General features: G+C 31.8%; 2 protein-coding genes across 2 annotated transcripts; both read left to right on the top strand.

Moving 5' to 3' along the window:
• The first annotated feature begins 2,946 nt into the window (after nt 1-2,946).
• LOC118348861 (LRR receptor-like serine/threonine-protein kinase EFR) lies at nt 2,947-15,485 on the top strand. Its single transcript, XM_035691372.1, has 2 exons — nt 2,947-3,183; nt 14,274-15,485. Exons 1-2 carry the CDS (start codon nt 2,947-2,949, stop codon nt 15,483-15,485), a joined length of 1,449 nt encoding a protein of 482 aa, XP_035547265.1.
• A 579-nt stretch (nt 15,486-16,064) lies between these two features.
• On the top strand, nt 16,065-19,415 carry LOC109005519 (probable LRR receptor-like serine/threonine-protein kinase At3g47570). The gene is made up of 2 exons (XM_018984494.2): nt 16,065-17,160; nt 19,042-19,415. Exons 1-2 carry the CDS (start codon nt 16,065-16,067, stop codon nt 19,413-19,415), a joined length of 1,470 nt encoding a protein of 489 aa, XP_018840039.2.
• The last annotated feature ends 1,931 nt before the right edge of the window (nt 19,416-21,346 follow it).

Here is a 21,346-nt window from a genome sequence, read left to right on the forward strand (position 1 = left end):
AGGGCTCTTCAAATAAGGATAATGATGGGGTTTGAGAGTAATTCGGATCAGAGTCCAAAATGCGTTAGGAGACAGAATAGACAGACTTTAGTATTTTAATCATAACTTTCCATTCAAATATCGGATTGATATAATTCTTAATGCGTTGCAAAGCTATCTTACAGGGCTACAAAGTTGTCTCTAATAAGAATTTTCAAATTCGAACTCCTGAAGCACGTACGTGGCTGCCAAGTTGAGTCATAAAATTTAAGCGATTTTGTGTGCGGGAATACGAGGACATTAGGGTTTCTTCATACCCTATTTAAGCATATCATTAGCATGAAATTGGGAACTTTGGCAGAAGCAGCGCCGCACATTTGAAGAACTCTTCCAGGGTCCAATTGCCGCTCCAGCTGCCTCCTCCATTGCCTACCAACTCCATCTCTATTTATTGGGCTTGCTCTTTTCATTCCCTACTTTTTATTTAATTTCAATTTAAAATTTATGGAATATTTTTGAGATATTTGGCTTAGATTTTTGGGCACTTTATTTGCTGTTTATTTACTTCATGTTATTTATTTTTCTAGCTTCTTTAAAGCTTTCATTGAACAGTGATTACAATTGCTATGGATTAATTTTGAGAATTTATGATTTGAATACAAGGATGAACCCTAGAATCTTGATTTTGAGGCTTTTCAATTTTCAATTCTGATTTTATCAATTACTTTCTAATCTAGTTTAATTCTTAGATTAGTTTTATTAATCTCTTAGTTCCATTGCATTTTAGATCGATTAAAACTTAATTATAACTTAAATAATTTCTGTTTTATTGTTTAATTTTCAGATTAATTACGATTGTTAATTTTTTTTTACATTTCATTTCAATGCTCAAAAATCCAAAAAATATGAATCTAGTCCATGACTAATGCCCTTTTCATTCTTGTTGCACCCTTTCCATCCATTGCACATACCATTATTTTTATTTTTTCTTTGTGAATATTTTCACCATTTTAAACGAATTTGATTTTAAGTAACTTTTCCTGAGAAGACGATCTAGGAATTTATTTCTAATTATTATACGACATCCTCCTGCACTTGGGATAGCCTTTGTGCTACTCATTTTTTAGTAAGTCAGTTATGAAATGTGTCAAAACAATGAGCTATCCAGCACTTATCAATGGGAAACTAGGAAAAAGAATTTTGCCTCAAAGAGGCTTGAGACAAGGAGACCCATTGTCTCCTTATCTATTCATCCTCTGTGCTGAAGGCTTAAGTTCTCTTATTAATAGCTCAGATGTCAAAGGAGAAATAAGGGGAGTGACAGTGGCTAGGGGAGGAACTTGAGTGAATCACTTGTTGTTTGCTGATGACTGCCTTTTGTTTGGAAGGGCAAGGGAGGAGGAATGGGTTATAATTCAAAATCTATTACTGAGATATGAAAGGGCCTTTGGACAGTTTCTCAATAAAGACAAAACAACAGTGTTTTTTAGCTCAAACTCGAGAGAGGAAGTCAAAGGGAGGATTAAGGAATTGAGGGGCAGTGATGAGAGGAAGCTATGAAAAGTACTTAGGGTTACCTCCAATTGTGGGAAGGTCTAAGTATAATACGTTTAGAAGCATTAAGGAGAGGGTTCGGAAGAAAATCAACAATTGGAAAAACACTTTTTTGCCTACAGCTGGGAAAGAAATTCTGATTTAAGGCAGTACTTCAAGCCATTCCAACCTATACAATGAGTGTTTTTAAACATCCTAAAATTCTGTGTAATGAGCTTAATATGATGCATGCTAAGTTTTGGTGGGGCAAAAATCAGAAAACTAGCAGTATACATTGGTGCAGCTGGGAGAACATGGGAAACAGAAAGATAGAGGGGATCTTGGCTTTAGGGATCTCGACTGCTTTAATTTGGCCTTACTTTCCAAACATAGGTGGAGGTTTATCCAAAACCCAAGTAGCATGGTTGCCAAGATTTTTAGAGAGAAGTATTTCAGATATTCCTCATTTCTAGAAGTGAAACTGGGTCATAGTCCTTCCCATATTTGGAGAAGTGTTTGGAATGTAGTGGACTTGTTGAGAGAGGGACTGAGAAGGAGGGTGGGTGATGAAAAGGATATCAAGATCTGGGGGCAAAAATGGCTACCTACTCCTGTTACTTTCAGTATTCAATCTCCAATTTCAGTTTAGGACCATGAGGCAAAAGTTTGTGATCTTATGAAGGGTTGTGGAGAGTGAAATGAGCAGTTAATTGAAAGTATTTTTGACAAGGAAGGAGCTGAATTAATTTGCAGTATTCCTTTAGGTAAAATGAATGTGGAGGATAAGCTGATTTGGAGTTATGATGAAAATGGACAATTCTTAGTGAAGAGTGCTTACTTGTTAGAGTTTGATAGAAAAAGGGCTTTATTAGGTGAAGCTTCAGGTGAAAGTGAAGTGGACAAAAGATGGGGAAGTATATGGGATCTGAAGGTTCCAGGAAAGGTCAAACTTTTCATGTGGAGAGCAGGAATGAGACACTAGCCATTAGAAGGAATCTGCTACTCAGGAAAATTACTGATGAATCAATTTGTCCCATTTGCAAACAGGAGGAGGAAACTGTTATGCATGTTTTATGGCAATGCCCAGCTGCAAGTGATGTTTGATATGGTTTCAGCAATGTAGTTCAAAAGTGGAGAAAAAATGAAGGAGATTTGTTGTCACTGTGGAAAAAGCTATTGGGAAAGGTGGATAAAACTGAGTTGGGTGAGATAGCTACTGTAATGAGGTGTTTATGGCTGAGAAGAAATGAATACTGTTTTAAAGGATCTTTCAAAAGCCCTAGTCAAGTGCTAAGAACAGCAAAGGAAGGTTTTCATGAGTTTCAAATGGCTCAACAGAAAAACTTAAAAAGACAAGGCAACAACTCAGAGAGAAGGAATCAAGTATGGAAGAGTCCAAGAGAGAACTATGTCAAGGTCAATTGGGATGCAACAATGGACCTAAAAAGAAGGAAGATAGGGATAGGAGTTATAATCAGAGATGAAGAGGGGGAACCTTTGGTTGCAGCTGAAGGCCAACAGAGTAATGTCGATCACCCAGAAGTTGCTGAAAGCTATGCTTTGTGGAAGGCAAAGGAAATATGCAGGGATTTGAAGATGGAAAGAGTGATCTTTGAAGGAGATGCTCAACTGATAGTCAAGGCAGTGAATAGCCAGGAAAAAGATAGATTGGTATATGGGAGAATGTTGAAGCAACTAAGAATTTATTGTTCTTGTGGAAAGACTAGAGTATTGAGTTTGTGTACAGAAATGCAAATGAGGTAGCACACACTTTAGCTAAGGAAGCTTTACATTTAGACACAGATTTGATTGGATAAAAGAGATACCAAATTGTATTAGGAATATTATTGGGAAAGAGAGAACTTGTAATGAGTGATCTTGTTTGATTACAATAATGAATACAAAGGTTCATTTAAAAAAAAACATAAATATTATACTTATATATACCTATACTTTTATATATATAGTTATAAAATTAGATATAAAATATAATTAGATATATATATATATACTGTACGTTCGAATGACCTATTATTATTGTTCAAATGGTTTAATTACGTGCGAATGGAAATTTATAGCGTTTGAACTTATAAAATATGTTGGTGCCATTGATAAGCAGTGGTGGGATCAATTTGCGCTATATTACACTTTCAATTATCAGTTCGAATGTATATAATTGACGTTCGAATGGGTGTGAGATGAATTGATCCAGGCAGGAAATGTTTCTCGCTTCCCTGTTTTCAGGTTCAAACGGTTAGTAAATTCCGTTCGAACGAGAAAATAAGAAATAAGACGTCCAGAAGTACAAGCGTGCTGGACATTTGAAAAATTTTATTTTTAAGATATAGAGATCATGAGCGTGAGAAAGGGAGGGACCATTCTAACATCAACTCTTTCTTTCTCTTCAATTTGCTAAGTTCTTTTGCTTTGATATTCTATTACCAAGAATTTTTTTATTAAAAAATTCAAATTTATGTTCTCTTCAATTTAATTAGTTCTTTTCCTTTCTGTTTTTTAACAAAAGATTAAGGTTAGAATTATATATTTGTATTTGGATGTGAGAAACATGTAAATATATTTGTATTTGGATGTGGGAATATATTTGTGTTTTTGAACAAATATGAAAATATATTTATGTTTTTACAATGTTTGTGAAATATGCATCTTATGGGATAGTGTTTATCCCATGAATGTATTATCTAAGATTGTGTTTTGTCTCTATTTCGTGTTTGGAATCTGGGTTGCAACCATTCAAACGCAATGATTTCCAGCGAAGGCGTTATCCTGTTCGAACAGGATTTGAAGTGTTCGAACTATTGTACTCCTATTTAAAAAAATAATAATAATAATAGGTAGTCACATGTCCAATAGTGACCCCCTCCCAAGTTTATTAATTATGCCCTCACTTACGATGAAGGAATACTGTGGTAACAAAAATGACCCATGGAAAAACCTATCAAGACCGCAACCAAGAAAACAATCTATGACAATCTTATGTAATGAACGGTTGCACTCTTATGTTGTAATACTTAAACTCAAATTTAATACTTAAAAGATAATTTATTAAAAGCTATAAGGTATAATTAAAAAATAAGTAAATTATAATTATAATTAATACTTAAAAAATAATAAACATAAGATTTATTAATACTTAAATTAGAATTAATACTTAAAAGATAATTAGGTTAAAAGCTATAAGGTATAATTAAAAAATAAGTAAATTTAAATTATAATTAATAATTAAAATATAAAAATCATAAGATTTATTAATACTTAAATTAGAATTAGTACTTAAAAGATAATTAGGTTAAAAGCTGTATGGTATAATTAAAAAATAAGTAGAGATAAATTATAATTAATACTTAAAAAAGAAGAAACATATTAATGATCTCCCAATTAAATTAAAACTAGAATTTATAATAAAAATTTAGTGAAACTAAATTATAATTATTACTTAAAAAAGAAGAAACATAAGAATTAAAAAAAATACATAATACTTAAATTTAAATTAAAACTTAAAATATACTAAACATAAGAATTATTAATATTTAAATAAAAATATGTACTTATAAAATAAGAATAATATTGATGATTTGGAATGTGATTTGATTTCAAATGTAATAATTGTAGGAGTTGGTTTACTAGTAGCATAGTTTACTAGTTAGGAGTTAGATGGATTTCAGAGTTATTTTTATATGTAATTGAACATTAGACCCATTCGAGAGTTGTGGCCAAATATCTCTTAAAGAATGTTTGTGTCCAATTAGATGTTTAGGTACAACTCTTGAATTGTCCAAATTGGACAATTTGTGATTCTATCATTTATATGGCAGATATATTCAGTTTAAACTCTTGTGTTAATTAATTAAAATTTTGGTTAAGTGTTTCCCTACATTCTTCTGGTATGTGGTCCGTAAGTTTTTCAACCCATGAATAGGGTCGATGACTTATCATGACTAGCAAGTTGAAGAATTATAGGAAAATGCTAACAAAATTTTTATTTACATTAGTGTTTAAACTGAATATATATGTGATATTGATGATAGTTTCTCGAATGGGATAGGACCAACTACCTTATCAAAATAAAAGCAGTAAATGTGAAAAGGCTCTTGTAAATGTTTATCCCATGAATTAGGTTTTTTTGATAGACAGTCGATGAGTAACAGAAATACAACGGAGAAGAGTTGGATGCCGTTGGGAGATAGACTTTGGTGAGACTATAAGGAGTATGCACAAGGAGTGAAGGTTTTTATAGAGTTTGCTCACATGAGTGTTGCCAGTAAAGGATTTATAAGATATTCGTGCAAGAATTGCAAAAATCTTAGTTCTTATAATTTGGTAGTATTTGAGATGGAGAATGAACATCTACACAATTATTTGAGGGTCGTGGAGAAACTTTGGAAGACTTGGGGAGGATGCAAAACAAGAGTTGTACAAGGGGTGCCCCCTTCATATCAAGTTGTCTTTCAAGGTGAGCCTGCTTCATATTAAGTCAATTTGTCGTATTTCTGCAAATGTCATCTACATATTGCTATAATTATTTAAAGAGGCTCTCCCTCACAATAATGTAGTACAACGTAATTTTTATGAAGCGAAGCAATTGAAGTAAGGGCTAGGATTTGATTATAATATCATCTACGCTTGTAAAAATGATTTTGTTCTCTTCTGGCAGAAATATGTAGAATTTGATTCATGTCTAGTGTGTCATGAGTCAAAATGGACATCCGATAGGCGTAATGTATCCCAAAAAGTGTTAAGACATTTTTCGTTAATTCCTCGACTTCAAATATTGTTTACGTCCAAATTGACTATGAACTATATGTCTTGGCATCACACAGAAAGAGTCCAAAATGAAAAGTTCCTCTCACATCTATTGATTCCTTACAATGGAAGAAATTTGATGTCGAGTATCCATAGTTTATCGAAGAACCTCACAATATATGTCTTGGTTTAGCAAAAAATGGTTTTAATCCATTTGACAATATGAGCACTTCTCATCATAGCAACTGGTCTGTCATATTAATATCCTATAACTTGCCACCTTGGAAGTGTATGAAGGATCCGTATTTTATGATGACTCTATTGATACCAAGGCCAAGGTCACCAGGGAACGAATTAGATGTATATCTATAACACCTGATTGCAAAGTTGAAAGAGCTGTGGGATCAGGGTGTCACTACATATGATGCGGCCTTGCCAAATCCAGCAAAAAAAAGGTACATCATCGACCACGGAATCAATACTCAGACCCATAAGCAAATCCAGCAAATCCGCAAACAACATTCAACCACCACCACATAATATGTCGGATAAAATATAAGAAGAATATGGAAAGGTAATCCGCATTCTATATACTACTTGTTACCAAAAGAAAGTGCATCATCGACCATGGAATTAAACCGAAAATAACAAAAAATGTAAATTTACTAAAACTAAAACAAACCAAATGAAGTGCATCATTGATCATGGGATCAAAGCAAAAAACTTCAAACTCTTCCAAAACCAGCAAAAAAACCTCAACTTTGAACCCGCAGCAACATCCTCACAGAAATAAAACTGTAACTTTCAACCCACAAAAAATCACAACTTTCAACCCATAAAAAATAGCAACTTTCGGAAAAAACCCTTACTCTTCGACAAGCACCACCGAAAGGGCAAAATGAAAAAAAAAAAACTCAAATGTCCCAAACAAACCAACACAGCACTAAGAGCCATACGTAGAAAATGGAAATGCAAAATGAAAATCAAGGTAAACGTTCCAAACACATTCAAACTGATCAAAATGCACCACCGAAAACCCCAAAAAAACACACAAGATACACAAAAAAAAAATATGAAACCATTCAACTTTGAACCCAAACCACCAAAAAAATCTCAACTTTGAACCCACAACAACATCCTACCAAAACAAAACCGCAAATTTGAACCTACAAAAAACCACAACTTTCAACCCGTAAAAAACCAAAAATTTCGAAACAAAACCCTTGTTCTTCGACAAGCATCACCAAAAAGGCAAAATGAAAAAAAAAACCCAAACATCACAAACAAACCCACACGGCACCAAGATCCATATGCAGAAAACGAAAATGCAAAATGAAAAGCAAGGCAAACGTTCCAAACACTTTCAAATCAACCAAAATGCACCACCAAAAACGCCCAAAAAAACACACAAGACACACCCAAAAAAATCTGAAACCCTTCAAACTCTTCCAAAACCAAAAATAAAAATAAAAACCTCAACTTTGAACCCAAACCAGCAAAAAAACATCAATTGTGAATCCCCAATAACATCCTCACTGAAACAAACAAACCCACACAGAGAGCAAGCAAAAGGTCTCAAACAAACCCACACAAAGAACCATACGGAGAGAACGACAAAGAAGGAGAAGACAAAACCTAGAGAAAGAAAGAGAGAAGACCAAATACAATGGACGAAGCCAAAATAAAAGCCCCCCAAGCGTCCAAACAAACCCACGGCAGAGAAGGAGAAGGTGAGAGAAAGAGAGAGAGAAGACTAAATGGAGAAAACGTAAAAATGAAAAGCACCCGTCCAAACAAACCCACCTAAATATCTACCCTAGGAAAAGACAAAAAAGTCTTCCATACACGGAAACAAAGGGCTGAAATGGAAAGCTAAAAAAGGCAAAATAAACACACACAGAAAAGTAAAAAACAGAATGTGAAATTATTGTGCTCTATGGCGCACTGTAGCTCGCCGATTCCCACTTATATAATAACTATATATATGTATATTCAAATTGAATGGGGTTGGTGGAGAGGGTGTATAAAGGTTAATGAAGTTGGTATTGGGCTGAATGTTCAGCCTTTTCGATGGTTGAAAACCAACTCTAGTTATCATTAATTATGTATTACTTTTGAGTCTTCTACTCGGTTGTATGCTATTTAAGAGAAATGAATAGAATATAGATGAGACAGCAAAATGTCTTAACAAAAATGTTGGCTTAGTGAAATTTATTGAAGTTAAATGGTTGTCTTAACAAAAATGGTTGACTTACTCTATATAATCTCTTATTATTTGTTGAACCAATTTATATGTTGTAAATGCTGACCATTCGTATGTTGTAAAAGCTCTAAAAGTGCCATCCATCGAAGGGTCCCTGCATATTCTTATTTGGGGTGAATTTCTTAAACTTGGTGTTTTTTGGGCTTCATTTATTTTCTGAAATTTGGTGTTTTATTTTGCTTCTTTTCAATTTAGCCTGCTGTATTATTTACCATATAGAAATTTTCAAAACTAGGAGATTCTTCTTGCTGTCTCCCAGCTTTTCATCATATATATATATATATGAAATGAATTGAATGGGGTTGGTGGAGGGTGTATAGATGTGAATGAAGTTGGTATTGAGCTGAATGTTCAGCCTTTTCGATGGTTGGATATGGCAGCTTGAGTTCTATTGGGTGCCTTATTGGGCATTGTCGCCCGCACAAGTTATGTTTGTTAAAATGTTGGACTAACCAACAAACCAAGTATGGAATGATTTAAGTCGTTGATGGCTTTGGGTTTACTGATACTATCTATTTCATTTTGTAAAAACAATAATACTAACTACAAATCAAACCTCACAATAGCAACTGAACAAATGAAGAGTATGATGAATTATGACTTGTATTCATAGCAAAGCTTTAGTACTAGATCTTTGGGTATTTATCATTTTTTCTCAAGCTACGATGGTTTTCTGAATTAATGTTTTCATAAAGTTGTAGAAACTGAAAGTTGATACCCAGTCTCCCGAGTGCATGGTACAAGACATTGACAAAAGCATTGCAGAGCATGAGAGCTTTTTTCCATTCCATATTCGAATTTTAGTCATGTTCCATTATGTAAAACTGTAGGAAAGTTATTTGAGTAAGAGGAACACACTCAAGCTCAATCTCCAGCACGCCTCTCTCAACCTTCTGCAGTATCAGACTGATTTTTTGTCTGGCCCTCTCATCTCCAATGTTCATACTTCATATTGAAGCTTCAATGTTCATAAATATGTATAAGAGGTTTGGCATAAATTAAAGAAAAGTTATTTGCCAGACTTTGACTCAATTTTTTAAAAAATATTCTTTTACAATTATCAAGAATGGTTATTCTAATAATATACTTTGAGATTATTTTTATTATATAATCTCTTCTTTTTATTTTTTGAATTAATTTATATTTTAGTTTAGCTTATAAATTTGGATTAATTTAAAATAGAATATACTTATATGACATTGTATATGGGAAGATATTGTAAATATTAAAAAATATGAGGATATCATTGGTAGTTCGAAAAAATATTTGAAATAAATAAAAAAATATTAAAAAGTATATATTTAAATAATATGAAAAAAAAATAGATAAGTTAATGTATGGTATATTGTAAAAGTTAATATATAAAATAGAAAAAATAGATTTTAATGATATATTTTAAAATATAGGATCAATGATCCACTGGGAGTGCTCTAGATAGACGCAAGCCATGATTCACCGATGCTGGTCTGGAGGATGTTGAGGCTTGATTTCAAGCAGCTTCCTATTGTATTGTATCTTGATTCTTTACAGCTTCCTCCTAATTTGACTCTGTCAGTATTCTTTAATTTTCAGCGTTGATCAGACTTTCAAATATAAACCAAATTCTAATCCCCTAATTTGCTTTTTCGAGTGACTTGGCGTCTAACCAATTGCCGCACATAACACGATGATATTAAAATGGAATCGATCGCCAAAAATCTCATTTATAGTGGCTCCGTACATTACAAGAAAAATGAACTTTTGTAGCTATTTAATTGTAACAAAAAGATTATTTGTGACCAAAACAAACTTATTTTAACTGTAAATAATCATTTCGCTAGAATTAAATGGTCACAAATAAACAATTTTCTTGTAGTGATAACCATAGAGTCATAATTTGAAATTAATTTTGAATGACTTTCAACAAAATTTTAAAATTCTTCGTTTCAGAGCATTGATATTTGGTTTCATCAAAATTATCTCTAAAATTTGATAAAAGATATTTTTATAATTCCAAAATCTCTCTAGCTATGATCCCACATTGAATTAACTACTAGATTAGTCAAAATAATAATATAATATTATTTTTTTAATAATAATATTTTAATTTATTTTTCTCATATTTTACAATTACACTAACTATAATTTAATTTGATACTTAAATTATTGTTTCCCTGCAGCTTAAATATATTGTGATTCAAAAATGGAAAACAATAATTAAGTAAATAAAATAATGGTTATAGAGTGTAAATAACTAGTCTTTAAATTTAGAGATAAACTTAAATGTACTATAACTCAAACTTAAAGATTTTAGTTTATGCTGAAACTAATGCAGTGATTTTAAACATAAATTCATCAAATTTTAAAGATGATACTCATTTAATAAGTCCAATATCAATACTCTTACACCACACACTTGTCGAAGAAAAGAATGTAGAGCTGCTGATTAAATTTTTTCTTGTGCTAAGAGCATTAGTATTGGATTAGCCAAATGTCTTTTCATCTTCAAATTTAACAAATATCATTCATATTTGCTCCACATTGAATTAGCTAAATTGTTTTCATCCAAAATATAAGTTACAGTAAATCCATTCTTCTGTTTAAATATGAAAGAACTATAACAAATTTAAAAGTATTTTTTTAAATTATTATATTATATATATGAGATTTTTATTCATATGAGATTTTACCATCTATATATATATGAGATTATTATATTGTAGATTGTTAGATTGTGAAAATGAAAATGAATATGATTGTTGAAGGTTATTGAAGATTATGAAAATAAATTATATAAAAATATAAATAATAAAAAATAATAATATTTTATTATTATAGAGAGTGTGATGACTAATTCAATGTAGATTTTAAGTTTTGAATGATTAGCTAAAAGTAAAAAAATTACATATTAGTTAAAATTTGAAGAATATGATGACCAATCCAATACTAATGTTCTAAGGACGTATAAATACTTTCGTAGATGAAAAGTTAAAACAGACTACACGTTGGCCGGACGTGAAGGTGACCGAAGAAGTACTCACCTTTAACCGTTAATTCTTCCCTGGCTAAATAGAAAATGCAATGACACACAACTTATATTTTTAAAAGGAGTGTATTTATGTTATAAAAATATTTTTTATTAAATATAATTGTATAAAAATTCGTTGAAATAAAAATAGTCAGGACTAGCAGATTTTAAAACAACCTTACATATATACTTCTTATCTCCATGCATTCGATCCACGTTGATATAACGTTGTCTTCATGATTGTTAAAGATAAACTTAATTATTTAAATATTATATTTTAACACCTCTCGAAGTAGACTACTATAAATAAATAACGGGTACAACCAAAATTCAAACTTTGTATTTTACTGTATTAAATCACCACTTTATCGATATAATTAATTACTTAAATTATACCTTAACAATCACCAAATTAGATCTTAAGTTTCGTTTAAAGATTCTAAATAATCTAACCTAAGTTGTATGTTCAGGAAACGTTAAATATGACAAATTATTATGAATCACTTATGACCATTGGTCGTTGTATCCGACCAATTATTATTTCCACACATATTCAAGTAGTGCAAAGACTAAGCCGTGATTCGCGGATGCTGGTCTGGATGATGTTGAGGCTTCGTCTAATTTTCTTTTTCGAGTGATATGGGCAGGTTTGTGGTGGGAAATGAGAATTTTTTTGTTTTAGATAAAAATTTAAAATATTATTTTTTAATATTATTATTGTTTTGAGATTTGAAAAAATTGGATTGAGATTTTAAAAAATTAAATTGTCTATAATATTTTGTATGGGAAATTATGAAAGTTGTAATGATAAGATACGATGAAAATTTTAAATCTCATCTCATGTCTCAAATTACATGCCGCGTCTAACCAACCGTCATACATAACACGATAATATTAAAAAGAGTAATTTTATTCATCATTTTAATTCTTATCATCGTTCCATCATTTTATGATGTAGTATTAGATTATTAGAGATTATTTATTATATTTTATTTGTGAACTTATCATCTAATGCACATCATATAATAATGAGAAAATAGATAATAAATTTACTCTATTAAAAATGGAATCGATCACCAAAAATCTTATTTATAGTTTTTAGCTCATATGATGTTGAGGAAATAAATGATAAATAAATTTATTTTATTAAAAATGGAATCGATCACCAAAAATCTCATTATATAGTCTTTGGCGCTGTAGCTGTGGTGTCATTTGAATGACTTTTAACAAAATTTTGAGATAAGAGTTTTTCTAATCTTCGATTTAGTAATTTTACACCACACATTTGTTGAAGAAAAGCAAGTAGAGCTGCTGATTAAATGTTTTCTCGTGCTAAGCACGTATAAAAGCCCCATCCGAATGGTTTAGATTTGAAGATAAGTTAAGATAGATTAAAATGATTTGTGAATAATAAAATAAAAGTTAAATTATTTATTATATTTTATGTAAAAATTTTAAAAAAAAAATTATTTTAAAATTTGAAAAAGTTAAATTATTTATTATATTTTATATAAAAATTTAAAAAAATTATAATAAAACAAATAAGATGAATTTGAATTGAAATAGATTTAGAATGAAAACGAGGCCTGCCTCAAATTCTAAATTAATTAATGATCCCCTGATTTGATTTAGCAAAATTTTTGGATCTAGTGATAAGGATATGAGTAATAATTCATGGATAACTTTTTTTTAATAATTTTATTTTAATTATGTTTTAAAATAAACATATTTATATAAATTCATATTATTTTTATAAAAATAATTCTTAATTTAAAATAGAATTATATAAAAAAAATTCTATGTCTATCATTTTCCCGATATTGAACTAACCCCGTGTGAATTGATGTTTATGCATATGAAAATACTACCTGTTGGTATTACACAATGGAAATACTCCAGCTGCAGGTCGTTTAATTATCACAACAGACACATTTCGTTTAGCATCAGGTCACAAGTATGAGAAGGGTTAATTATGTACATTTCATATATTCTTATTCTTTGATTATTATTTCATTAATTTTCAGTAGATATTTTCTATTATTAGAAAATTACCATTTGTGGTAGATGGCATTTAGTTTGTTACGAATAAGTTTAGATATTTAGACGATCACTGTACAGTGTAATACACCTTTTTCTTATCAGAGGAATATTCATGATATTCTCCATCTCCTTTGTGTGAACTGCTCTCTGTTTTTCTTTTCATTCTAAAAGTAACAGTTGGCCGGAATTGATGTGGCTAATTAAGTCATAGTACATGGAATTGTAAAATTCTTTTTATATCAAGACATATTAATTTCTAAATTTATTTTTATAAAATTCTTTTATAAATATATCACCTCTCTAATTAGAAAATGGTAAAAAGAAAATAATTTTAACAAGGTTTTTCAATGTAATTGCGAGGTTTGTGCATTACGAAAGGAGAATAATTAACGTTTTTAGTTCCGCATTTTAAAAGAAAGGATTAAATAACGACATTGACGGACCAACCAAATAATTAACGATAAATGACTGGTAATTAATAGCCGGACCCATATTCACTTCCACGAGCCTTAATGGTTGACTTCACTTCCTTTATATTAGTAGCTTAACACCGGCCTGTTATCATCTTCAATGCTTCTTCATAAACATTCTCCTAATTCTCTCTCTTGCCCTCTAATTCTCTCTCCTGCACTCATGGTGCTCATAGGAAATCTGTTCCCTCTATTGCTATTGGGTTTTCTGTTTGTGCAGCACTCATACACGTTTCAATTGATCCAATCTTTTAGCAATTTTACAGACCAATCTGCCCTCATTGCCTTTAAATCTCGAATCAATTCTGGTCCAAATGAAACCCTCTTGGCAACTAACTGGTCCAGTAACGCACCAAACTCGATCTGCAATTGGATTGGGGTCTCCTGCAGTCGACGTAGGCAAAGAGTCACCGCTTTGGACCTTTCCTACATGGGTCTCCATGGCACCATTTCTCCTCATATTGGTAACCTCTCCTTTCTAGTCTCACTTGATCTTTCTAACAACAGTTTCTATGGTTTTATTCCGCATGAGATCAGTCGTCTACATCGCTTGAGAATGCTCTACTTGCCTTCCAACCAATTGGAAGGAAGCATCCCTCCTACTATTCAAAATTGTCAAAAGCTTCGCGAAGTAAGTTTTGATTCGAACCATCTTATTGGTGCAATTCCATCGTCACTTGGCAATTTGTCAACATTGGAGTTCTTGAATTTGCAGCGTAATAGTCTCAGTGGTCCACTTCTTCCAATCATCTTTAACATATCATCTCTAAACGATTTTGCTGTTTCGTTTAATCACATCTTGGGAGCTCTTCCGAATAATCTTTGTAGTCACTGTCCTAATCTTAGGACACTTTATTTCACAGATAACAAATTTGGCGGTCAGCTCCATTCACAATTTAATAATTGTGGGGAGCTTGTAATTTTATCTTTGGCATATAATACATTTGAGGGGAGTATTTCGAAAGCTCTAATTGGCAGTTTACAAAAACTTGAAGGCCTATATCTTGGAGGTAACAGTTTCACTGGTATCATACCTTCTACCATATGTAATCTGTCAAGGTTGCAAGTATTCGGAATTGAGGATAACCACATCCAAGGAAGCATTCCGACTGATTTGTGGCAACTTCAGAAGTTAACTGTTTTGTATTTGGGAATGAATAACTTCAAAGGGGCAATACCTCAAAAAGTCTTCAACCTTTCTTCTTTACAACTTATCTCCTTCGAGCAAAATTCCCTATCTGGATATCTTCCATCACTAGATTCGGGGCAATCTTGCCCTAATCTTGAAATAATCGCACTTGGCAATAACAAACTTAGTGGTCATATCCCATCCTATCTGTCGAATTGTTCCAAGCTCATCACAGTAGACTTTGACGAAAACTTATTCTCCGGACCAATTCCCAAAAGTCTTGGAAACTTGAACTACCTCTAACAACTTTCTTTGGGTGAAAATCAGCTAATAGGCCGAGAGGCTACAGATCAAGAGCCCAATTTCATTTCAGCTTTATCCAATTGTAGATTTTTGACACTTTTATCCTTAAGTTATAATCCATTGGATATAACAATTCCAGATTCCATTCAAAACTTTTCGACTTCTATTCAAATCTTTGTTGCAGAAAATTGCCAAATAAGGGGTCATATTCCTATGGGAATGAGTTTTTTGAAAGGCTTGATATGGCTTCATTTGGGAGGTAACAATTTGACTGGAAATATCCCTTTCACAATTGGTGGTTTAGAAAGATTACAAAGATTGCATCTTTACAATAACAGTATTGAAGGATTGATTCCACATGAGATATGCCAATTAAGGAATTTGGGAGAGCTAGATCTCTCAATCAATAGAATCTCTGGAGTAATCCCAAATTGCATTTCAAATCTCAGTCTTCTACTAAAGCTAAACCTGAGTTTCAATAGACTTGAATCATCAATACCATTAAATATATGGGGCCTCGAAACTCTATTGTTCTTGGATCTGTCATCAAATTTCCTTGGTGGACATTTGTCTTCAAACATGACAAAATTGGACACTCTCGAATATATAGATTTGTCAAGAAATGAAATTGTCGGAGAAATTCCAAGCATCATTGGAGCATTTGAAAGTCTCAGTTATCTTGACTTGTCAAACAACTCCCTTCAAGGAGGCATTCCGCAATCTTTTGGGCACTTAAAAGGGTTAGATACCTTAAATCTTTCTTACAACAATCTTTCTGGTGCAATTCCTATATCCCTTGAGGCACTTCTATATCTCAAAAACTTGAATTTATCTTTCAACAAGCTAGTAGGAGAGATTCCATCCGGTGGTCCTTTTGTGAACTTCACGGCGAAATCATTTTCAGGAAATAGTGGACTTTGTGGGAATCCAATTTTTGGAGTTCCACCTTGTCCAATGATTCCTACCTACCAACAATCAAAGATGAAAAATATTTTGATCAAGTGTATTCTTCCTGTGATTGCGTCAATTTTTACTGTGGTAATGTTGGTTTATTTGTTGAGAAGACTTCGGAAAAGTAACATGGAGATACCGACTTCACTTAATGCATTTCCTGCATTGGAACATAGAATGATATCATATCAAGAACTTTGCCAAGGGACAAACAACTTTTGTGAAAGCAACTTGCTTGGAGTTGGAGGTTTTGGCTCTGTGTACAAAGGAATACTTTTTGACAGGACAATTGTTGCAGTAAAAGTTCTAAATTTGCAATTGTCAAGTGCTTTTAAAAGTTTTGATACAGAATGCAAGGTGTTACGTACAATTCGACATAGAAATCTTGTTAAGGTCATAACTACATGCACTAATCCCGAGTTTAGAGCTTTGGTGATGGAATACATGTCGAATGGCAACCTTGAAAAATGGTTATACTCTCATAACTACTGCTTGGATCTTCTACAAAGAATAAATATTTTGGTTGATGTTGCGTCAGCCTTAGACTATCTCCACAACGATCAATTGGAATCTATATTGCATTGTGATTTGAAGCCTACAAATATCCTTTTGGATGAGAGCATGGTTGCACATGTGGGCGATTTTGGCATTGCAAAGATTTTATTCAAAAATAAAGATGCAACACACACCAAAACACTTGGTACCATTGGCTACATTGCACCAGGTGCGTACATACATGAATTTATCTTGCTTTTTTAATTATCAAAAGGATAAATAACATGATGTTGACCTTACAAATTTTTGGTAACAACTTGCTTGGCAAATTTCCTCATTTTAGCTAGTCTTTTAGTCGATAAAACATTTCAAACTGATCAACCACCAAATTAATTATAATTCTTGTGATTTACCCAGTACTCGAACTCTGTAATTCTTCTATAGATTCTCTCACAAACGACCTCATTTGATCTATTAGAACTTGATCAATAACACTTTTAATAAACTCACTTGCACTCTAATGGTCAACCCACTAACTCTTGAAGGACAAGATGATGAAAAGATTAAGAAGGTGAAGCTAGGAACGAAGTTAGGATTATAAGTTTGGAGGGCCCGAATATTTTTATGATAGAATAAATGGTTCAATTGAAAACTTTTAGGAATACCATTAAAAAGGTAATGCAATAAAAGAAATAAAGTGAGTAGAAATATAAGAAAGAAAAATATATAAATTTTGAAATTTCATGCTTCCAATAATTTTGGAAATTTAACATTTAAGCTTTTTATATGTTGCAATTAAACAAAAGAGACTAAACATTGATAACGAGTTATATATGAATTATAAATAAATTATATGCAGAGGATAAACTTGGATCTTCTAAATAATATATAACAATAAACTAGATTAAAAAGTTTTAAGTAGCATATCATGAATTACATACTGTGTAGCGTGCTATCCAGTCAAACGTGAGATTTTCTTTAAATATATTTCATTCAACTAACTATAAATTTTAAAAGAAAAATAATATAATATAATATTAAATTATAATTTTCTTAAAATTAAATACTATAGAAAAAAATTAGTATAGACCAAAAGTTAATTTAATGATACAAAAATTGCTTACTTGAGAAATTATGGACAATCACTAGAAGAAAACTGTTTATTTGTGACTAGTTAATTTCAGCGAAATGATTATTTATAATTAAAATTAGTTGCGAATAGTCTTTTGATTGCAATAAATTAGTCACAAAAACCCGTTTTTCTTATAGTGAATATACACTACTTAGTTTTTTACAATATAAACTTATATGAGCAAAATTACCATAAGTTGAACAAACGGCTTAGCTTTTATGCTTAACATGTCACAAATTGTTCTCTCATGCATAAAAAATATGCATTTACGAAAAATATAATGCTTGAGACCTTCAAAAAATCGTGGTGGGATTCATAAAGGCTAGTTTGGTTATATAAAATTAAATTATCTCATCTCATCTCATCTCATATAATTATTATAATTTTCTCAAACTATAGCATAAAATATAATAAATAATTCAAGTAATTTTTTAAATTTTAAAATAAAAATAATATTATAATAATATTTTATTCAACTTTCAATAAAACATCTCATCTCATCTCCTCTCAACTACATAACCCAACTCACAATGACTTAAATTTTTATTCAATTTGAAAGCAAACTCTTTCCAACACGTACCTTTTACATAAAAAAAAAAAAAAAAGAAATAGTTCTTGAAGCAACAATTACGATTCTCTTTTTTGGATATATATTAAATGTGTATATATATATATATATATATATATATATAATTAGGGAAATATTATTGAAGCAACAATTAATTGGTCCAATCCCATTATTTATTGGGGCCACCAAAATGGCTATTTCATATTGCAGTTCTGGTTTGGTTTGCCTTCCGTAAGATATATATAAATATATATATATGTATTTATTTATACGCATATGAGTATATATACACTGAAAAAGAGCTTGCTTATACTCTTTGTTTTTGGATGGCACATGTGAATTATTACTTAATTACGACACAGGTTGCTAACTTCTAAAATGCCTTGTTGACAATTTGTGAGTATTTTTAGAATATGGATTTGAAGGGAAGGTATCCATCAAAACCGATGTCTACAGCTATGGCATAACATTGTTGGAGATGATCACGAGGAAGAAACCCACCGACGACATGTTCATTGGAGACTTTACTTTGAGACAATTGGTAAATGAATCCATTTCAAATAGAATGATGGAAGTTGTGGACGAAGGTTTACTAAGAATAGAAGATGAAAGAGACACCATTGCCTTGCAAAGTATTCTTTCGTCAATCTTGGACTTAGGCTTGAGGTGTTCTGAAGAATTATCAGATGCAAGAATGGATATCAAAGACGTGTTGGTCAAGCTTAATAAAATCAAGTCAACTTTTTTTGAGAACATGAACAGGGTTACTAGACATGATATTTAACCTTAATTTGTTTCGCATGTTTTATGTCTTTTTAATATCGTGAAGTACTTATGAGTGGTATGTAACATGTTTGTGTCTTTAAATTATGTTTCTGTTACTCTTAATTACCAACATTCATTTGCCTGTGAAACTTCTTTAACCAGGAGTACTGTCCTCAGATGGGTTGAAATTTGAAAGTGGTAATCTTTATGCTACCAGCTTCTACTTCTTGCTTAATTCCAAAATTCTCAAAGAACCAAACATAGAAAAGGAATTGAATTCGAAAAGAGTTCGAGAGAAAATAAGAGAGGAAAGGAATCCAAATTGAATGAGAATAATGACTATTGATCAATTTCTTATTTCCAAGTGACAGAACGAAAAATAGAGAGAGAGAGAGAGAGAGAGAGAGAGAACACCGACTTGAGAAGAATGAGAAAATGGTCTTTTTAGTCAGAGTATCAAAGTCTATCAAAGTACTTTTATTGGGAGATTGTTAGGGATTGTGTTGTTACATGCACAATTTGAAGAGAAAAAAGTAAAACCATTACCTATTCCAGATTCAGTTTGGCTAAGAAGATATCTCTGCATCCAACATACACGTAGGGATGAGATTCTCAATTTTTCAAAATCTAATGCATCTACACCCACACTACAAAATTCATCTACCTTTGGGCCATTGGCATTGATTTCATCAAAGTTAGTTGATAAGCTTTTAATTTCGACTTTCAAGCGTAGAAGCTGTCAAAGTAATACCAGGGTAAATCCTAAGATCGAATTCATAGGGACAATGAGAATTTAGCAAATTTTTCATATTCGCAAGACAACATATTACCGTTTGTGGTGACAAAAAATTTTAAAATGATAAGAAAACAGTAAACTAAATGATCTAGCAATGAACAAAAAAAATAAGAAATGAAAAATAATTTTCAAAAGTTAACCAATAACTATATTGACACCTAAATGGGGCTATTTACTAAGGGAGTGTGGAATGAATTAAAAGTGAAATTGTTGGGAAGTTCAAGCACGAGTAAAGCTGAAAATAAAATTGAATGTATTTTTCTAAAATTACTAAGAATCAAGAGATTTAAAGGAAATGTATAGAAGTTGACTTAAACTTGTAAGAAGCAATAAAACAAACACTTGGGATGCAATTTTCACCCACTAATTTGGTGATGGATTTACTTCTCTTTTCATCTTCTCTCAACCATTCTCTCATTCCTAGAAATCATGATCGGATAATATAACAATGAACCACAATTTTTATTCTAATAAAACTACTTGACAAATTATATGACAACCATAAAATAGTAAAAGAAAACCATCAAAGTCATGTTACTTGTTCAAGTATCAATTGTGCCTTTACGTCTACAACTGATCTAAACCAAGAACAAAGAACTCCAATCTTTTCTAGATACAAATTGAAATATAATCCATCAAGTTAATCATCAAAAGCACTCAATATCAAAGAAAATCCAACCCCAAATAATTATGGGTTACTCATTGAATCTCAAACTAAAAATCTAGCCTATCAGATCTAGATTAACAAAATGCCCAAGAAGATTAAATTCAAACATCTTTAACTACTGCTCTAAACGAAAATTGCAGAATAAAAAAAAATAATGTAACCCAAAATTTTGTTGAAGCCTAGAAGCAAAGAAAAAAAACCAGACGAAGATTATAAAAAAAAAAAAAAAGAGACGATGCACGAAAATTTCTTTTCTTTTTATACTCTGCGTTTTGCCTCTCTCTCCCTGCGTTTTACATTCCACCTCGTGCGTTTTGCTTCTCAGCCCAGCATCAGTTTCCGCGTTTCACGTCTCCACTTACGCGTCTTGCCCCTTTGTTTCCCTCTGCAGTGTGCTCGTTCCAGGTCCTGCAGTTCGCGTCTCCAGCTCCTGCTCGCGTGAGTGGGTCTGCCTGTGCGAGCTGCTCGCAGTGAGGCCACGATCCAG

Source organism: Juglans regia, chromosome 7, assembly GCF_001411555.2.
Source record: "Juglans regia cultivar Chandler chromosome 7, Walnut 2.0, whole genome shotgun sequence".
NCBI lineage: Eukaryota > Viridiplantae > Streptophyta > Magnoliopsida > Fagales > Juglandaceae > Juglans > Juglans regia.

Bases quoted from the DNA above. Each gene is read 5' to 3' on its own strand.
- LOC118348861 (XM_035691372.1), top strand. From the start codon at position 2,947: ATGGACCTAAAAAGAAGGAAGATAGGGATAGGAGTTATAATCAGAGAT. The intron at 3,184-14,273 runs GTATATGGGAGA...CTGTTTGTGCAG, and splicing joins GCCAGGAAAAAGATAGATTG to CACTCATACACGTTTCAATT.
- LOC109005519 (XM_018984494.2), top strand. From the start codon at position 16,065: ATGACAAAATTGGACACTCTCGAATATATAGATTTGTCAAGAAATGAA. The intron at 17,161-19,041 runs GTGCGTACATAC...GAGTATTTTTAG, and splicing joins CATTGGCTACATTGCACCAG to AATATGGATTTGAAGGGAAG.